The sequence below is a fragment of the Cimex lectularius genome, unplaced genomic scaffold (genome assembly GCF_000648675.2).
Source record: "Cimex lectularius strain Harlan isolate CLEC.00 unplaced genomic scaffold, Clec_2.1 scaffold5, whole genome shotgun sequence".
Taxonomy (NCBI): Eukaryota; Metazoa; Arthropoda; class Insecta; order Hemiptera; family Cimicidae; genus Cimex; species Cimex lectularius.
This window is the reverse complement of record NW_019392993.1, coordinates 963,930-980,981: the sequence shown is the minus strand read 5'-3', so window position 1 is coordinate 980,981 and position 17,052 is coordinate 963,930. Positions and strand designations below refer to the sequence as shown.

At 31.7% G+C, this 17,052-nt stretch overlaps 1 protein-coding gene across 4 annotated transcripts in view; it reads right to left on the bottom strand.

Moving 5' to 3' along the window:
- LOC106666141 (SUN domain-containing protein 1-like) overlaps positions 1-17,052 on the bottom strand; it is a 41,751-nt gene that overhangs the window by 2,580 nt on the left and 22,119 nt on the right. For 3 of the 4 annotated variants that reach the window (XM_024229667.1, XM_024229668.1, XM_024229669.1), the window contains 9 exons: positions 7,131-7,202; positions 5,477-5,531; positions 5,158-5,216; positions 4,497-4,657; positions 3,971-4,201; positions 3,658-3,881; positions 3,300-3,578; positions 3,123-3,221; positions 450-513 (listed from right to left, as the gene is read on the bottom strand). In XM_024229667.1, coding sequence (XP_024085435.1) covers positions 450-513; positions 3,123-3,221; positions 3,300-3,578; positions 3,658-3,881; positions 3,971-4,201; positions 4,497-4,657; positions 5,158-5,216; positions 5,477-5,531; positions 7,131-7,202 — 1,244 coding nt within the window. Of the gene's footprint in view, positions 1-449; positions 514-3,122; positions 3,222-3,299; positions 3,579-3,657; positions 3,882-3,970; positions 4,202-4,496; positions 4,658-5,028; positions 5,217-5,476; positions 5,532-7,130; positions 7,203-17,052 lie in introns of those variants that run through there. The other variant, XM_024229670.1, reaches the window with a different exon arrangement.

Below are 17,052 nucleotides of genomic sequence, written 5' to 3'. Positions count from 1 at the left end.
GGATTTGAACCCATGACATTCGGCTAAATACACCTCTGTTCTAACCACTTGAGCTACTGTGACTTCAATCGCCATGCCACACCAATAAACGGGTAGTCAAAATTAAGTTTATTATAAAATTAAGTTGAGTTTGTGACATGAGCGATTGAAGTCACGATAGCCTTCAATCGCCATGTCACAAACTAACTTTATAATAAACTTAATTTCGACTGCCCGTTTATTGGATGTGGTATGGGTGATCTAAGTCACAGTACCTCAAATGGTTAGAGCAGCGGCATACTCACCCAAAGGTCGTGGGTTCGAATTCTGCCAGTGACACAATTTTTCATATCGAAAAAATTGTGTATAATTAATTGAGTACACGCATAATTAAGAATAACTTGATAAAAAAATAATAAAAGTTACTAAAATTTAAATTATTGCAGACAAGTTTAATAAGTGAAAAATACCTGATGTTTGGGTCGACAGCTGCATTTGTGTTGTCAGTTTCTCTTCCAAATCTTGAATTTGTGGCTGGAAAAAAAAAGTTAGATTATTTACGGATATTTCAACGAGTTTATCGGGGGGGTTACAGTTAGAAAACAAAAGAAATGAGAAGAACATGAAGTATGACTTTTTAAATTATGCCTCTACTCACAAATTTGTTTGACAGCTAACTGGTTTGAGAAATTTGAAATAAAAAATGTAAATGTAACGATGAACTAGATTATCGACCGACCTGCTGGAAACATGAAGTCTTTTCGGAGGATCTACGGAAGAGGTGAAACACAGAGAAAACTGAAAGGAAGTTTTCTCTGTGTTTGACCTCTTCTGTAGATCCTCCGAAAAGACTTCAAAAAATGTAAAATTAAACATGGAGATAAATACATAATTCATATATTTTGATTTATCTCATATTTTAAACATGTACGTAAATAATATTTGACATACAAATTAATCACTAATTTAAAATTATTTTATTACTGTATTTATTAGGATAATATTTAGTTGTGTTGCAATTTATATCAAATAAGTGAGTAAAACGATCATTTGCAAAAAGTGACTCTACATACTCACCTCACCTTCATCATTTCTAAATGAAGTGAGTGTTCAAGCCTTGAAAAAAAAATTAATCTATCTAATTATCAGTGAAATATATCATTTTTATAAACAGTAAGTTCTTTTAATTGAGATGTAGAGCACGGGCTGCTCCAATTTGGTTTTAAAAAAATTTAAAATGGAGATTTATGGCTTATGGAGCATAAGCCATCAGAATATTCACAATGCCAAGATGCACTATGCACATGTAAGCAAAAGTTCTGAGTACCATGTAGGACATCTTCCTGTTGGGAAGAAACCTGGAAGTTGTAGAATTATGCTATACGAATTGCCAAGTAGTACAGTGACATAGAAATGTTAAAAACAGCAATCCTATATATATGGAGAAACTTAGAGAGATTTTTTCATTTTAGTTTGTCCAATGATGTTCCATGCGACCTTGGGCATTTCACATGCACTTTGTAAGAAGCAATGATGTATGTTGATGGACTGAATCATATGGAAAGCTGTGCTTTTGGACGTCCAGCTGTGTTCAAGAACTGACAATGAGGGCATATACAATTCAACATTATAATTTTGCGAAATAACACAACTTTTATAGCATATGCAGTAGTGTATTTATTTATTTTTAAACAAATATTCTACACTCAAGATGAGATTTTACACTTCAAGTACTTAGAATAAATTTTATATTTTTTAGCAGTCACAACAGGATTGAGCACGCACAGTTTTAGGACTATAATATTTCTTGCTTAATTTGCATTTTTTCATCACACATCACTCTAACCGTGGAAATCATCATTATTTATTTACAATGACTCCAACCTATCCAAACTTAACATTTACTTCTAAAATAAATAGTACGATCATTCTGTCTCTGTTCACCATTCATTCATGTTTAGTAAAATAAGTTTGTAATTGTTGGTAAAGGAATTTTTCAAATCAGGTAGGTGGAGGTACATTATATACATTTAAGGCTAAAGTTTATATGTTCTTTACTAAAGAAACAGGTACTCATTCACATTCGACTAATCTATGCACCCAGAAAAAGATAAATAATGCTGTAAAGCATGAAGCTGTTGAAAAGTATGAAGAATATTCTAAATCGATAGCCAAGGTTCAACATGATAGCAGTTTGGTGGATAAAATTACCTCAAAAGATGTAAAACTTATTAGGGATATTGTAAGTCGGACTCGTGTAAAGTGCTTCCCAAAATTACCTAAATCTATAAACGAAATCCACGATTATACAAGCAAGACAAATTTGGTATCAGTCTAAGTTGAAAAATTCCTACTTGTGAACAATCAGCAGGACTACATCACTAGATCCAAACATAACATATTACTTCTTTCAATTAATTATTCTTTTTATGTAAGGTCTTGGTTGAGATAAAAAAGTCAGTGTCACGAGCGGGTTTCGAACTCATGACCTTTGGCTAAATACGCCGCTGCTCTGCCATTTGAGCTTCGATCCTCTCAACCTACAACCGTTCGAATTTTCCCTCTTTTCCCGCTCATGATACTGACTTTTTATCTCAACCAAAACTTTACATAAAAAGAATAATTAATTGAAAGAAATTACTTGGTCAATTAACCACTAAATCTTAAATGGATAACATATTACATTCCCCAACAATTTGTGATCAACAAAAACAAAAATAAATTAAATGACATCACTTCCGAGGACTATCAACAGTTCACTCTTTCCAATTACATTTCAATTAGCCTATTGCTTACCTTCTACTTACCTAATATTACTTTTTTTATTATTATTTTTTATTTAACAATATCTCTCCAAACAGATTTTTACATTAGAATTAATGGCAAGGAGTCAAATGTTGTAAGGATAATTTAAAAGAAAGTAGTAAACTAACAAACAAAAAAAAAATCTTACAAACTAAATTGGAAGTGTGATCTCATTCAATTTTGTATCATGTTTACCTAGTGTACTTGCAAAATGATGTGTAGTACAAATGTACATTAATTTTAAAAGAAAACTCATTTTTGAAAGCCAATTTCCACAGGGAACATTTTTCCCCCTGAGAGTATTCTTTTCTTAAATTATATTAGGGAAAATAACTTACTTTGAACGTATTTATGTCCTCCTTTTGTTCTTCGAGCGACTTTTCTATATTACCTACTTGCTCGTTTATTCCTTTCATAAAAGTCTCCATAGAGTTCTCCTGTAATTTTAAAACAGACAATGTATATTTACATCATGAAAAAAAAAAAAATATATATATATATATGAGTGTCCTTACCTGCTTTGAAAATAAAGGCGTTATTATTTGTTTCGCCTTAGCAACAACAGTATCTAGGTTTTCTTGTTTCGTCTTTTCTTCATGTTCTAGAACAATTTCCTTTACGATTGCCTTCATGTCATTTACACCTATTTCTGCAACCCTGCTTCCTTGTTTTTCAGCTAGTACTTCTTCAACTATTTTTCTTATTTCTTGTGCATCGATTTTAACACTCTGGGTTAATCCTGAAGGGGCTTTTCCCACAGGCTGAGATGTGACTGGTGCGGTGTGAGAATGGTTCTAAATCAAGTCAATAATAATTTAAAAAAAAAAGAAAAAAAAGAGTAGTGTAAATGACAAATGTAAACTGTGTACGTACATTGAAAATAGCAATAAAATAGGCTGATGTTGCATAGTAACTTTGACTTATAAATGCAGGTACCATTGAGATGGTGTTTATTATTAAAGAAAGTAACTCTCCAAATAACCAATAAAGCCATAGCAGTGGCCTCTTTAAAATTTCCAAGGCCTGACTAAAAACACTCCTATCAATGAAGTTCAGTCGATTCAGTCTATTTACTAAAGATTCATTTTCATTTTGCTCTAAAAATAATAAAAATTATATAATAAAATAAAATTTTATATATAATTAAATACAATCAAATAGTGTTTTTTAAATTCAATTTTATTACCTAAATCACAAAAATACAAATAATACAGTAAAGGAAGAAGCAGTAATGCGAGTAAGAAGAAGAAAGTTCTTCGAGGTGATCTTGTAGGATGAACAAGTGGTTCAGACGCTACAGAAACTATACTCGTCACAATGGTGATTGTAGTGGTCACCACAGTTGTGATGACTGTAACCACTTTCTCCCAGGTTGATTGCCTAACATGCCTTAAATTCTTAAGGTGTCTTATTTGGCCTAAAAAACATCAAAAATGCAGTTTAAAATTGACTTGTTTAATAAATACAGAATATATTGGAAGAGGGAATCTTTAATAAGTTAGTCTTTAATAAAATATATAATTTTTTTCTTTAATCTTTGAAGAAAATTTCTTTGTGTGAAAAAAGTTTTTGTAAGTAGTGACAGATAGTTTTAATTATACCAGCGGTAGCCATTTATAACAAAGTAATAAATAACCTAATTCCATGATGGTGCTTATTCCCTATTCCAAAAATAATTCCATCAAGTGAGGGTTCAATGCGTTGAAACTTACTTGGTGCAACACTAAAGCTGTAGTTGTAGCTGTCGCCATTGGAGCTGGTTTTGTAAAGCGCTCTCCTGGACAGATTTGGGATGATAGGTATGCCAGGTGCAATTTCTTTTCCGTAATACATTGATGTGGGAGAATATGTGAAATCGGTTTTTGGAAAAACACTTAAAAACAAGAGCAGAAAAAAATTAATATTACTTGAATGTTATTTTAAAATATAAGTGAAACATGTAGAAGTGAGAACAGTTAGAGTAATTTTGGGCAGTCAAGAGTGGACTTGAATTGTAATATTAGAGAAAGTTTCACTCCTACTCACTGTTAACCAACATTGTTAAAATGTACAAGCAAGCAAATTCTGCCGACACATGCTTTTCTCAAATTAATCCCTTATTAAAAATTAACATGCATTTGTGTAAGAAATAAGTAAATTTATAAATACATTCCATGTAAATTAAGTAATAATTTGTTTTTCTTAATTATAATAGAAATTAAAATTTAATTATAACACATTATATAGCTGTAAAGTATACTTCACCTATAATAAATGCTTGCAAAAGGCATAATAACCATGTGGACGATCACATAACAACACCACACAGGGACCACTTAGATGTGAAACAGAGTTCCACCACAAAATAAAAACACTGTTAATTATTTTACTCACTTCCAATAGTCATTGAACTGCTTGTAGTAGTTAAATACAGTCCCGGGTGGGCTTCCATTCTAAACAACAACAACGAAATATTGAGTTGGGTGGATTACTAATGTGGGCAGGCAGGGAAAAGTGAGAGGAAGTGGGGAGTCAGACGGCTTCTCTTGAGTGTATAAATAACTCCTTCATCATTTCCCTGTTCACTATGCAGGAGGCGTTTAAAAAGTTCGATCCGGAGCGTCTGCCCCACTGCCACTCTTATTCTATTCATAGCCTTCGACCTGCCCTATTGAGGGAATCAAAAGAAAATAAATTAACTTTTTAATTGTACCTTCTTCGTAACGCCTTCTGAATGGTCATTGTGGTGACTATTGTGCACCTCCAGTCTTGCAGAACAAAAAGAAATCAATTAGAAACGTCACTTTAACAGTAAAAGGAGGCATTTGGTGAGAATTCATTCCTCAGAAGATTCAAATTTGTTTGTGGTTGGTACAAGATTTGAAAAATCAAGTATAAAATTATATAAACAAATAATTTTTGTTTAAATTTTAATTGGTTATATTTAATGAATAAACATCACAGTGTAAGAGAATGAAAGCCAGATATTAAAAATGTGTATTGTGACACAAAATACATTCAAACATGCCCTTAATACCTGAATAGATTAAATAGTGATATTAAAATTGTTTAATTTTTAATTTGTAATATTTTACTAGTGAAAGTTTTAAATTCATGCAAAATTATAAATAATTTTTTGTATGCTACTTTAATAGTCTAACTTGGTAAAACAACAAAGCTAACTACTGTCTAAAAACAATATTTATTGGTAGTTATTGTAGGAATTCAGTCAGAACTTCCAGTTTACTCAATACATATAATTATTGGCTGACATTTACAAAGTTTTACATTCTTCTTCAAGGAACGCGTTAAACATATAAGTTTTACAAGACCTTGTATGATGACTATTTTCCTCTCCATTCCAATTGGCAGTAAAGCCCGCAATGGAGAAATAGAACCCAGCTTTTACATTTAAACTAAAAAAGTCCTTTGCATACCACCTTGGTACGGTAAAAAAAATTAATAAGGTCTTATAAAACTTACATGTTCAAGTTCCGTCTTGAAAAAGGACATCAGCCATTAAATACATGTATTGTGAAACTAAAGTTCTGACTGAATTCCCTCATCAACCACCAATATATCAAAAAGTCAACAAATTTTAATAAACAATATTTATAATATAGCAATAATAACAATTAAAAATAATGGAAAAAATTTAAGAGAAACACTAATTAGGGAAATAATCAAAATTATTTTTGATTTATAAACTGTATGAAGTTAAGTAATTTTCATTTGATCCCCAAGAAGATTTTCTGTAATTATTAAATTAACTTTAATTACAACTCAGGCCAAAGTATCAAAGTACTGGGAGAAACTGTTCAAACAAAATTCAAGAATGAGATTAGATCACCAGATAATCACTTTTTTAAATAATAAATTTTGCCAAGAGATAACAAAATGTAAACTGTCAATTTAAATTATGTCAATTTTACTACTACTACTACTACTGAGTAATACATAGGTTCAACTAAAAATGGTGAAATATTTTGAACAATTGTCAATTACATAATGATTGAATTTGTTTCTGATTCCAACTAATTTGAGAATGAAACATGCGAATCGATGAATGTACAAAATAAAAATTGAAACCAGGCTCAATTAGTACTGTTTTAAAATGTGAAAATCCCCCAATAATAAATGTTTTATTACTGCTACGATGATCTTTGTTATCACAGTGTAAACTGTACGTGTGTAAAATCTTTGAAACTAGATAAGACGGAAAGCATGAACACCAATTTTCAACTTAAATTTACAGAACATTTCTGTAGAGAATGGATCTATTAATTTTGACAATTTCAAATCGATAAACCTTTTGAATGAAAATTTTCTGTCTAACCAATACAAAGATAAATGTTTTTATACAATACCTTGAATTCAGAGATGTGTTGCTGTAGAATGAGTTGTTTAGGTCTCTATCATGTTTTATTGAACCATTTTTCCTGCAAGAGAAAAAACAATGCATATAATATAAATCAAAATTATGCTGTTTAACATTTTAATTGATAATGTTGTTTACTGTTCCAACATACAAGTTCCTATGAGTAAGGCAGATTCAGTTTGAATCACTTATCACCTAATTGGGGCATTTCTGACCATTTTGGTCAGTCTAACCTCGGTGTTTTGGTTAGTCAGATGTGTTTTGGTTATAGGTTTCTCAATTATCAAGCATATAAGAGGATGAGAAGACAAACTCGTCAGGCAGACCACATAGAGAAATCTTACGATTTAAAAAAATGTATGCCACTTGATTAAATATTACATTACAAAATATGATGTACATAAAGAGGTGACAGTGGCTGCAAGGGTTAAGGCGCTGATGTGGTGCTCATCACTGTAAGTTAAAATTACAGACAACGAAAGATTTACATACAAATGGCCTTTTTAATTCAAAAACAGTGGCACCCAAGGCAATATAACCTCATAATCGAAATTCCTAGTATTCTTAAACATTTAAATATGATAGATTTTTTGATTGATAAATTTTTAAAGATATTATATAAAAAAAATACCATGAACATTTGTATTTTACGTGAAAAATATAGCCTCAGTTCTGTATTCGCTACTTGATTCCAGTGACAAATTATATCTATAAGGAAAAATGTTTAAGAGTGATTAATTATACTTTAAATATAAAATATCCCTAATGACTTTTCATGTGTTATAGAGGAAAATAAATGCAAAATTTTAATTTGATATCAGAATTTGCTGAAATTTCTGCACTAAAATAATATAGTCATCAAATCAAGGGCTGTACTAATGACAGATAATGTTATCTGATTGAAGGGCAAAAATCAATCTAAATAGAAAATAATTGGTAACAAATACATATTTTCTTTTTAAAGAAAGAAACTAAAATTTTAAAAAATTGTGCAAAACTGAATTGAAAAATTACTGAACCTTTTGTATCAGAATATTATGATATTGAATTTTCTTACAAGGTAATAAATTATTATTAATGATATAATTAATTACCAATGATATATCAAATTAGCGTGCTGGAAGGGGATATACAGCCTTCTAAATGACCTTTATTTTATTAAATATTATTTTATTAGATGCATATCTTAATTAGCACTTAGTAATTCTAATATTGCGTGATATTTCTTCATACAAAAATGCATAAGAACAACAGATTTTTATTAAAGATGCTGTTATAATAAATAAATCATATCCTGGTAGGATTTAAATACTGAAAGGTATTTTTTAAAGCCTGAATTTCAACCTGGACGGCAGAATGTTAAATGTTTGGCGTAAAAACGAAAATAGACGCTAATAGAAAATTCTTCCAGTCTTGAAAACCTATGTACTAAGTCGTGTATTAAAATTCTCACCTTTTTTTAAAAGGAAAAATGTAGAAATTTTTAATTTAATGTTTATATTATTATATGTAAAAATATTCGATATTTTGACATTACTTCAAAGTTAGATTTCATCAGATGTGATTGATACAGATCGATGAGCGAATCAGGAGAGCGGCAATTCTGTTCTTCATGATTAACTTTAACTTTTTGAACGGATTGTTTTTTTACTAATACGATTTCGAGTACAGATAAGCTTTTTAAATTGTCGTTCATCGGCCCGGTAAACGCTAATTTTGTACCGCTAATTTTACTATACCAAAATTGAACGAGTGGCGTATGCAGAACGATTTATCGTTCCTTGCTTACTATAACTTAATTCTTTGAAAAATGTCAAGCCCGTTGAAGGAAAAGAAATTCAAATGGCAAACCATAATGTTGAAATATTGCGCAGAAATCCTTCAAAGAAAGGAGTGGGCGTATGATTAAACCACAATTGTAGTCTTATGATAAACTAAGAGAACTGAAGATATATTTGTAAAATAAAAATTGAATGGCATTATAGAAAATTTATGACAGGTGCGCTTATACTAGCTATTCATTTTACATCTAAAGGGGGGGGGGTTTATCCAAACAAACTCAACCATAGACCAACCCTGAAATAATCTCTTGCCTAAGGATTTATGACGTTTTTATCTAGGGAAATAAAAAGGATCAAATAAAAAAGGCCTGACTAAAGGCTCTGTATCTGCAACGATGAGAATATTTCTTCCATGCCTTTCGTAAAATGATATATATATATATTTTTAAATACTTTAATCTTATTCTGTTATCAATGATTCATCAGTTTCACAGCAGACGCTGAACTTTTTTAAACACATCCAATTTATTTGTATTATTTGTAAAATACATTTACACGTTGTATATCTGTTAATGTGAAATGTAAAGACATAGATTAAAATGATATATATTATCACGGTTCAACTGATAACTGAGACTTTCTGGAATTGTAGACTAAAAACAAAATATTAGTAAGTAAAATAGACCGCGGCAATGGACGAAAGTTTAAGTGCAAAATTGGATAATCCTTAGGACCCCAAAAGCAAAAAAAAAAAAAAACAATAATAATAATAATAATGTACAAGCAGTACATAAAATACTACAATCGCGATCTACAATTGAACCTTATACTGTTACTACAACAGAAAGTAAGTAAGATACAAATTAAAAAATAAAGTAATAAAATTAGAAATAAATAATGACTTAGAAACTCTTTGCCTTACAAGTGGAGGCTACGGACTTGGTATCACCAATTTTAATTATTTATTAATTTTTTTGTGATGATACTAGGTCGAGGTAAAATATTAGTCACTTGTACATAGCGTTCTTGCCAATGAACTCTAGGAGCCAAGAAATTTTTTAAAGTTAATTTAAGTAATCTTTTCAATATGTTTTGTCATTTATTTCAAGCTAATTATATATCAGTCTATTAAAAAAAAAATTAATAATAATAACAATAATATGAGGCTAGCGTATACACAGCTGAACTTCATGCAATCAGAAGATCATTGAGCATTATAAAGGAATCGCCAGGAATTTGTAATGCCATTATTTGCTCTGATTCGAAAAGTAGTCTCGAAGCAATCAAAAATAAATTCTCGGTTGACCCTTACATCTTAGAAATTCACAAATATCTCTATGAAATCAGAACACTCAACAAACATGTGATATTTGTTTGGGTTCCAAGTCATGTCGGCATTTCTGGAAATGAAAAAGCTGATCAGCAGGCAAGAAACGCTGCAAACCATCCACAAAGAACANAAAAGAAAAATTAAAGCTTGGATGGCAATAGGATAAATAAGATTACGAGTGAATGTTTGGAGTCAGAGCTTTATAGCACTCAGAAGAGATATAGCTAACCTAAGATAGAAGGTTTGGATGTTAGGGCGTGAAATGACCTTAGCCGTTAAAACGCCCTTAAAAATTAATAATAATAATAATAATAACCTTAGCCGTTAAAACGCCCTTAAAAATTAATAATAATAATAATAATAATAATAACAATAATAATCAGGATATTACTAAATGAGATTACACATACATATAAAACTTACAAAAAATAAAAAGACGTCTCCAGTAAAGTCAATATTTTTTTAATATAAATAATTAAAATAATTAGGATTAGTTTTAAGCACTCTTTAAATTTTTTAAATAGAAATTTTTAAAGCAATGAAAAACGACATTTTTGAGGCCGGATTTGCCTAGGGGCGATTACATCTTTTTGAGCGAATCTTTCAATTAATAAATTCATAATTCATCAGGTTTTTATCCAATGTCCACGGGGATGTTGGAAAGCTGAACTTTTCTACTTTCAGGCTATCTAGGCAACTTGAGAGCATAATCGACTTTTCGGAGACACTGGATCGAAAAATATTAGGCACTCTCAAACTTCCAGCGTTCTAGGAGCCGAGAAAAAATTATATCGGTCATACGCGGTTGACACATGGCTGGCCAATCCCCCCGCAGGTGTCCCTTATGCAGAGAAAGGTTGCTCCATATGTCCCACATAATCGAAGCGTGTCGTGCCTTGGCTCCCTACAGGGCGCGAGTAGGCATGCCGCCAGATTTAAAGAGGGTTCTCGGACACAGCAGCGAGTTTCAGGGTACTTGTTCCGCTTTTTAAGGGAATTGGGGTTTTGTTATTGTACATAGAAGTTAAATTATGCGTTTTGTGTTTCTGGGTCTTGTATGAGTGAATGTATTTATTGGGGTGAATGGAGAGGGGCGAGTTCTCCATCGCCCCACAGGATGATGCATTATGTCTTGGGTTGTTGGCGGAAATTTTATACAAGTACCTCATCGACCCCAATTTAGATTATTTTATTATAGTGAACACGTGGAGGAATATCGAGTACTCCATCTACCTAACAGAATGAGTGCGGTCAATGTACGTATATACGTGTGAATGTATTTATTGGTGTGACTGTGTACTGAGTGTGTGTTGCTGTATTTTACTTACGCTTGGTGCTGATATGATCTAGCTATCGGTAATTTTTTTTTTAATAATAAAAAAAAGGAGAATTTCCTGTGGAATGGTGGTCGTTTCAAAATTTATATCAATTTTTGTGACTTTCTAAAAAAATATATGAGGTGAACAACAAAAACTTGGGAAACATTTTTTTACCTGCTTTGCAAAAACACGAAAATAAACGATCTTTGGGCGAGCAATTCCAACTATCAGTTGAAATGTAATACCTAATTTAGGACCACGCGACGTAGCAAAGCTAAACTGTGTCCATTAGTATTAAAAATCGGAAATCCTGATATTAATAAGTGCCGAGATTTTTGAATACCTAAAAAGTCAACCGTTGCCTCGTGTTTCAAGGAGGAATATGTAAATCGAAAAAAAAAATCATCAGAACAAACTAAATTGTGGATCAAAGGATGAATAACAATAAAGCTTTTATACTGTTTATTAGTAAAGCTTTTCATTTACGTTGTAAGCATCTTCAGACCTTATCCTAATCATATACTTTATACCTAATGAATCGAATGAAATTATTAAATTTGATGAAAATAAAATGAAATAAACCAGTTAACATGAGGATGTATTCTGTGTTTTGTTATTATAGTAAATCTTATCTTGACATAATAACAAAAAATACAGAACATCCTCATGGTTTTTTTAAAGTTTATTTTCATTAAATGTAATTGTTTCATTCAATTCATTAGATGTAAAGTACAAGATTAGGATAAGAGCTGAAGATGCTTACATTGCTAAGTGAAAAACTTAATAAACAGTTGAAACTAAAGGCTTTATTGATGTTCAACCTTCGATAATGGAGTCCACCACACAAGTATAAAAACCTTGAAAAAATCGCTAAATTGTGGAATTAATTTACAAACAAATAATAATCAATGTTTGTATTCAAATGTTGGTATCTAAATTATACTTAATGTTATTTTTATTATCGTCAACGTTTAATATTTCAATGTTTTTATGGTTTAAATGTTTCTTGGTCTATTTTTGTAATTATTGTAATAAAATGGGCTATTGTCCGTATATAAATAAGTAAATATGTGACAAGTTTTCAAGTCCAATGTAAAAGGTCATAATGATTGCCAAGCAAAATAAGCCACAAGAATCTTTTTTGTACAGCTTCCTATGCGTCACTTAAAGGCTTGAGATTATGATTAGAAACAGACAAACTAGAGGTTTTAACAGAAATATTGAATCACTCAAATTAAAACCTAAATCAGATTTTTTTTTATAATGGATCAATTGAATGGATGCTATCAAAACTATGGTCAAAAGTAACTAACTTAATTACATAAATTAAATATTTATTTATCTTACGAGGGTATTTCCACTGCGAGGTTATTGGAACCCTCTGGGTGTCGATTTTTTGAAAAAAGCCCTTTTGTAAGGACGTCGGATTCGAACCCGGAATCTTTACTTCACAGTGATGAGCGCCGTGTCAAAGCCTTATGAGGTGCGGTCACCGACGTCCCTAATTAATTATTTAATAAAATTAGTAAGTAACTAATTTTATTAACTAACTAGTTTTACTAACTTATAAAAGTTTGTTCGTTGGACCACATCTCTGATTTAGGTCTAACATTAAAAACTGCTGGTCGATAACTACATCCTTACTGATCGTCATGTACGAGACATAGCATTTGTCTAATGTGTGTTTCTTAGTGACCGGCTGTTTCATAATTTGTTGAGTCATGAGGAGCGGTCAAGAATTAGGTAGTTTAGAAATACACCTTTTTTATTTTTTTGCCGACGTTTCGATCTTTATTCGGGTCATCTTCAGGGCATAAAGTGTGGTGCTATTCTTGTGGTGTCATATTGGTTTTGTGTGAAAGTGTTGTGACACCAATATGACACCACAAGAATAGCACCACAATATGACCCGAATAAAGGTCAAATGTCGGCAACAAAAAGGTGTTTTTCTAAACCACCTCATTCTTGACCGCGCCTCACGACTTCAACAAATCATTTGTCTAATTTTAGATTTTTTTATTGTTTTGGCAAAAGTACTCAAGTTTAGGCAGTGAATTTTGGAGTTTTACGATCCAGAACTGATTTAATTTTAAAGAGTTTGAGATTACCAGCAAATATAACAAATGGTAATATAACTTTAGTTGGACCTTAATAATGTTTTCACTTTTTTCTTTTTTACAGGTAACCTATAATAAACAATTCATTGGGCTTTATTTTGAAGTATTTAATTGCTGAAGTCGGCACATTTTGAGCCAGTGAAAACTGGAGACAGGAGTCAACTATAGCGTGACAACTCTTGGCAAAACGTTATCGGAACGTAAATAAACTGAAACCGTTTTGACCCGGTTAGTTTTGTAATTTGTAGATTCACCTCTTCGCGTCCGGATTCGATCATTTCGATCCTGGTTCACCTTGTAGAAGCCGTGAAGCAAATATGCAAATTCGCTGGCTGGAACAGCGTAGTGAAACTCCTGTCCTACTTTATTTGTACCTGGCATGCTTTGCTCTCAGGGGGCAGGAAAAGTTTTTGTTCCTGCATTGAAACCGTTATTTATTATTATTGTTTTATTTACGACAATTAAAAAGAGAGGCGAGTTTTCAAGATTGTACTTCTCTCGGCGTATTTTAATCTCAACGTCTAGCATTACAACTTTGAAAATCCGATACGGACGGAAATTCGATACATCTCGCCTTGGTATTAATTTAACACGGGTCAATTAATAAGTGACATCACTTCAAAGAATGGAAAAAACTCAAGTTTTACACGATATCCAGATTTTCCTCCTGATAGCCTGAAAGGTATGAAGCTTGCGACCTTGCCCACTGAAACCGTGTAAGGTGTGGCGAAAGATATATTTCAAAACACAAGAGCATTCAGAAAAATTACTCAGAACTCAAATTACTGCTGTGTAGTATCTTTTTTTGTATAGGTTAGGTGCTGAATTGAAGAATTTAAACACATATAGAGAAAAAACTGTTAGCTCAACTATCTTGAAATTGTTAAAACGAAAAATATAGACAAATAGAGTAAACTATCAAAATCCTAACTAGTTTAAAGTATAATAATAGTTCATCACAACTATACAAAATACTATACATGATGGTCACAGCACCAAAAGAACGATTCGTCGGTTTGATCATTTTGCTGATCTAAATCATTGCCTTTTGTAATTTATATACAAAATCCAAGCTTAAAGGATCGATGAGTTATATTGAAAAATATTTTTAAAAACAATTGAGCTGTGTGGCACAATCTATATTTTTTCACGAGAGAAAATTGTAAAAAATCGTGACTTCAGTGTGCAGTCAACATGTTACAAAGCGATTATGCAAGAAATATGATTCAATCACCACGTCAATTTTGACTTTTCTCTGTCGGTTTGTACTTGCGCTGGGCTCCTTGTATCACTTGGTCAGAAAACGTGTATTGATGCCTAGAATTGAACAGTGACAAAAGTTCATTTTAGTTCAATGATAATTATTGCAGGTTATTGGTTAATATTAATTATCGGAAATTGCCGATTACAAATAAATCTTACTCCTCGATATAAATCTAAATTTCACAGTTCGTATGTGAATTGTGTCGGGGTACGTACAGGCAAAATGGTAAGTTTAAGGTTTTTGAGGGTATTTCAACGACTTGTGCAAGTAATAACCTTATATGACATCCCACAAAGTTTTAGTTGTAGTATACAACCGTTCATTGTACGATTCATGCGAAAACAAACATTATTTGGAGTTTAAAGTCCATTGTTGCTTGTACCAATGGCACGTCAATTCATCAATTATTGGTGTTTAGTGTTGCCATCGGTTTTAATGAAAGTCCAAAATGAGTATGGGACTTTCAGTATTACGAGGTTTTGGAAAAATTTCAAAGGTAATCGCTCAAAAAACTGTTCCCTTTGCTATCTGTCACCCCTAATTGTGTGCTACCTTTAGAATAATTTCGTGTACCCCAGCTTCATTTAAAATACTGCCTGAAATTACGAAAATTGCAGGACCACCGTTTACACAAATTCATTGTCATAGAAGTTATATATGTATATTTATAAGTTAAATTAAAAAAAAAGTCTTTGAAACAGGAGTGTCATTCTGACATTGCCATAGAACAATATTTCTACTTAGGAATCCCTGTTGATCGACACCCAAAAGGCTCGATAACACGTTTCTATTTCTGACCGCTTCATTTTGTACAAATTAGTGACCGTTAATCGATAATTATTCAGAAATCGTGAGATGCGGTCTGGTGTGATGTAGGTTTCAGAAAAACATTTTCTTTATCGTGCCAACGTTTCGATCTTTATTGAGATCATCTTCAGGGCTCAAAGTGTTTGTCTTCTGTGTAATTGTGCCATTCTTGCGTGTCGTGTTGAGAGTGCCACTGGCGTCCTTTGCTTGTCCATTTCATTGCACAAACTTTGACATCATTGAATATACTCATGTTATGTACATATTTTCTCAGATGCCAGTGACTAGTCCTGCCACTCCTCAGAGTTTACCCTTTCTTTTAGTGAGAGTTCTTTTAACATAAGCTTACTATGTCTAGCACCCCTAAATTTTTATTCATTTTTCTTTGTGCCTTTTTTGGAACGTTTTTGAAACAGAGGATTCTATACCAATACATGTAATATGTCATCAAATTGTAATGCATGATGTTTTTAACTAATAATTATTGAAATAGTTTTATATTTTGTCATACTAAAAAGTAATTATTCAGAACGTGAGATGCAGTCTGGTGTGATGTAGGTTTCAGAAAAACATTTTCTTTATCGTGCCAACGTTTCGATCTTTATTGAGCCCTGAAGATGATCTCAATAAAGATCGAAACGTTGGCACGATAAAGAAAATGTTTTTCTGAAACCTACATCACACCAGACCGCATCTCACGATTTCTGAATTATTTTGTACAAAGCTCTAATAGAATTATTAACGATAAAAAATATCTTTGATAGAATTAACTTAAACTTTTTCGAGCTTCTTTGACTTTTACAACTGTGAGTGGAACTGTTCTTTCTAAATTAGAAATAATACTCCAAAAGGTTTACACTACTCTTCAAAGATGTTGCTTTTTGTAATTATATTGATGACGAAATAACTAATTTTCTGAGTCATTGTCCTTTGCTTGCAGCAGTTAGAGTCAACTATTTCGAATCGGAACTCTTTCAAAGGGTGAAATTATTTCATATTTTACAGGTCCTTGGCCACTTAATAATTATGCACGTCACGGTTGGAGAATTCGATTTGTGTGATCCATTGATAGTACTTTGTTTACTAATTTCTGCTTTGCCTCATTTTTCAGTTTCTTCTCAAAATTTCAATTTTTGAAATATCGTAAAATTCGGGTAAATGCCCTATCTCGTTTTGTAAACTTTAGTTGTATGTGTGTTTCTGTATCATTTTATATATTTTGATTGTAATGATCTCAATTTTGCCATTTTACGTTCATAAATATTAGTTTTGATAATTAATCATGCCTCTTTC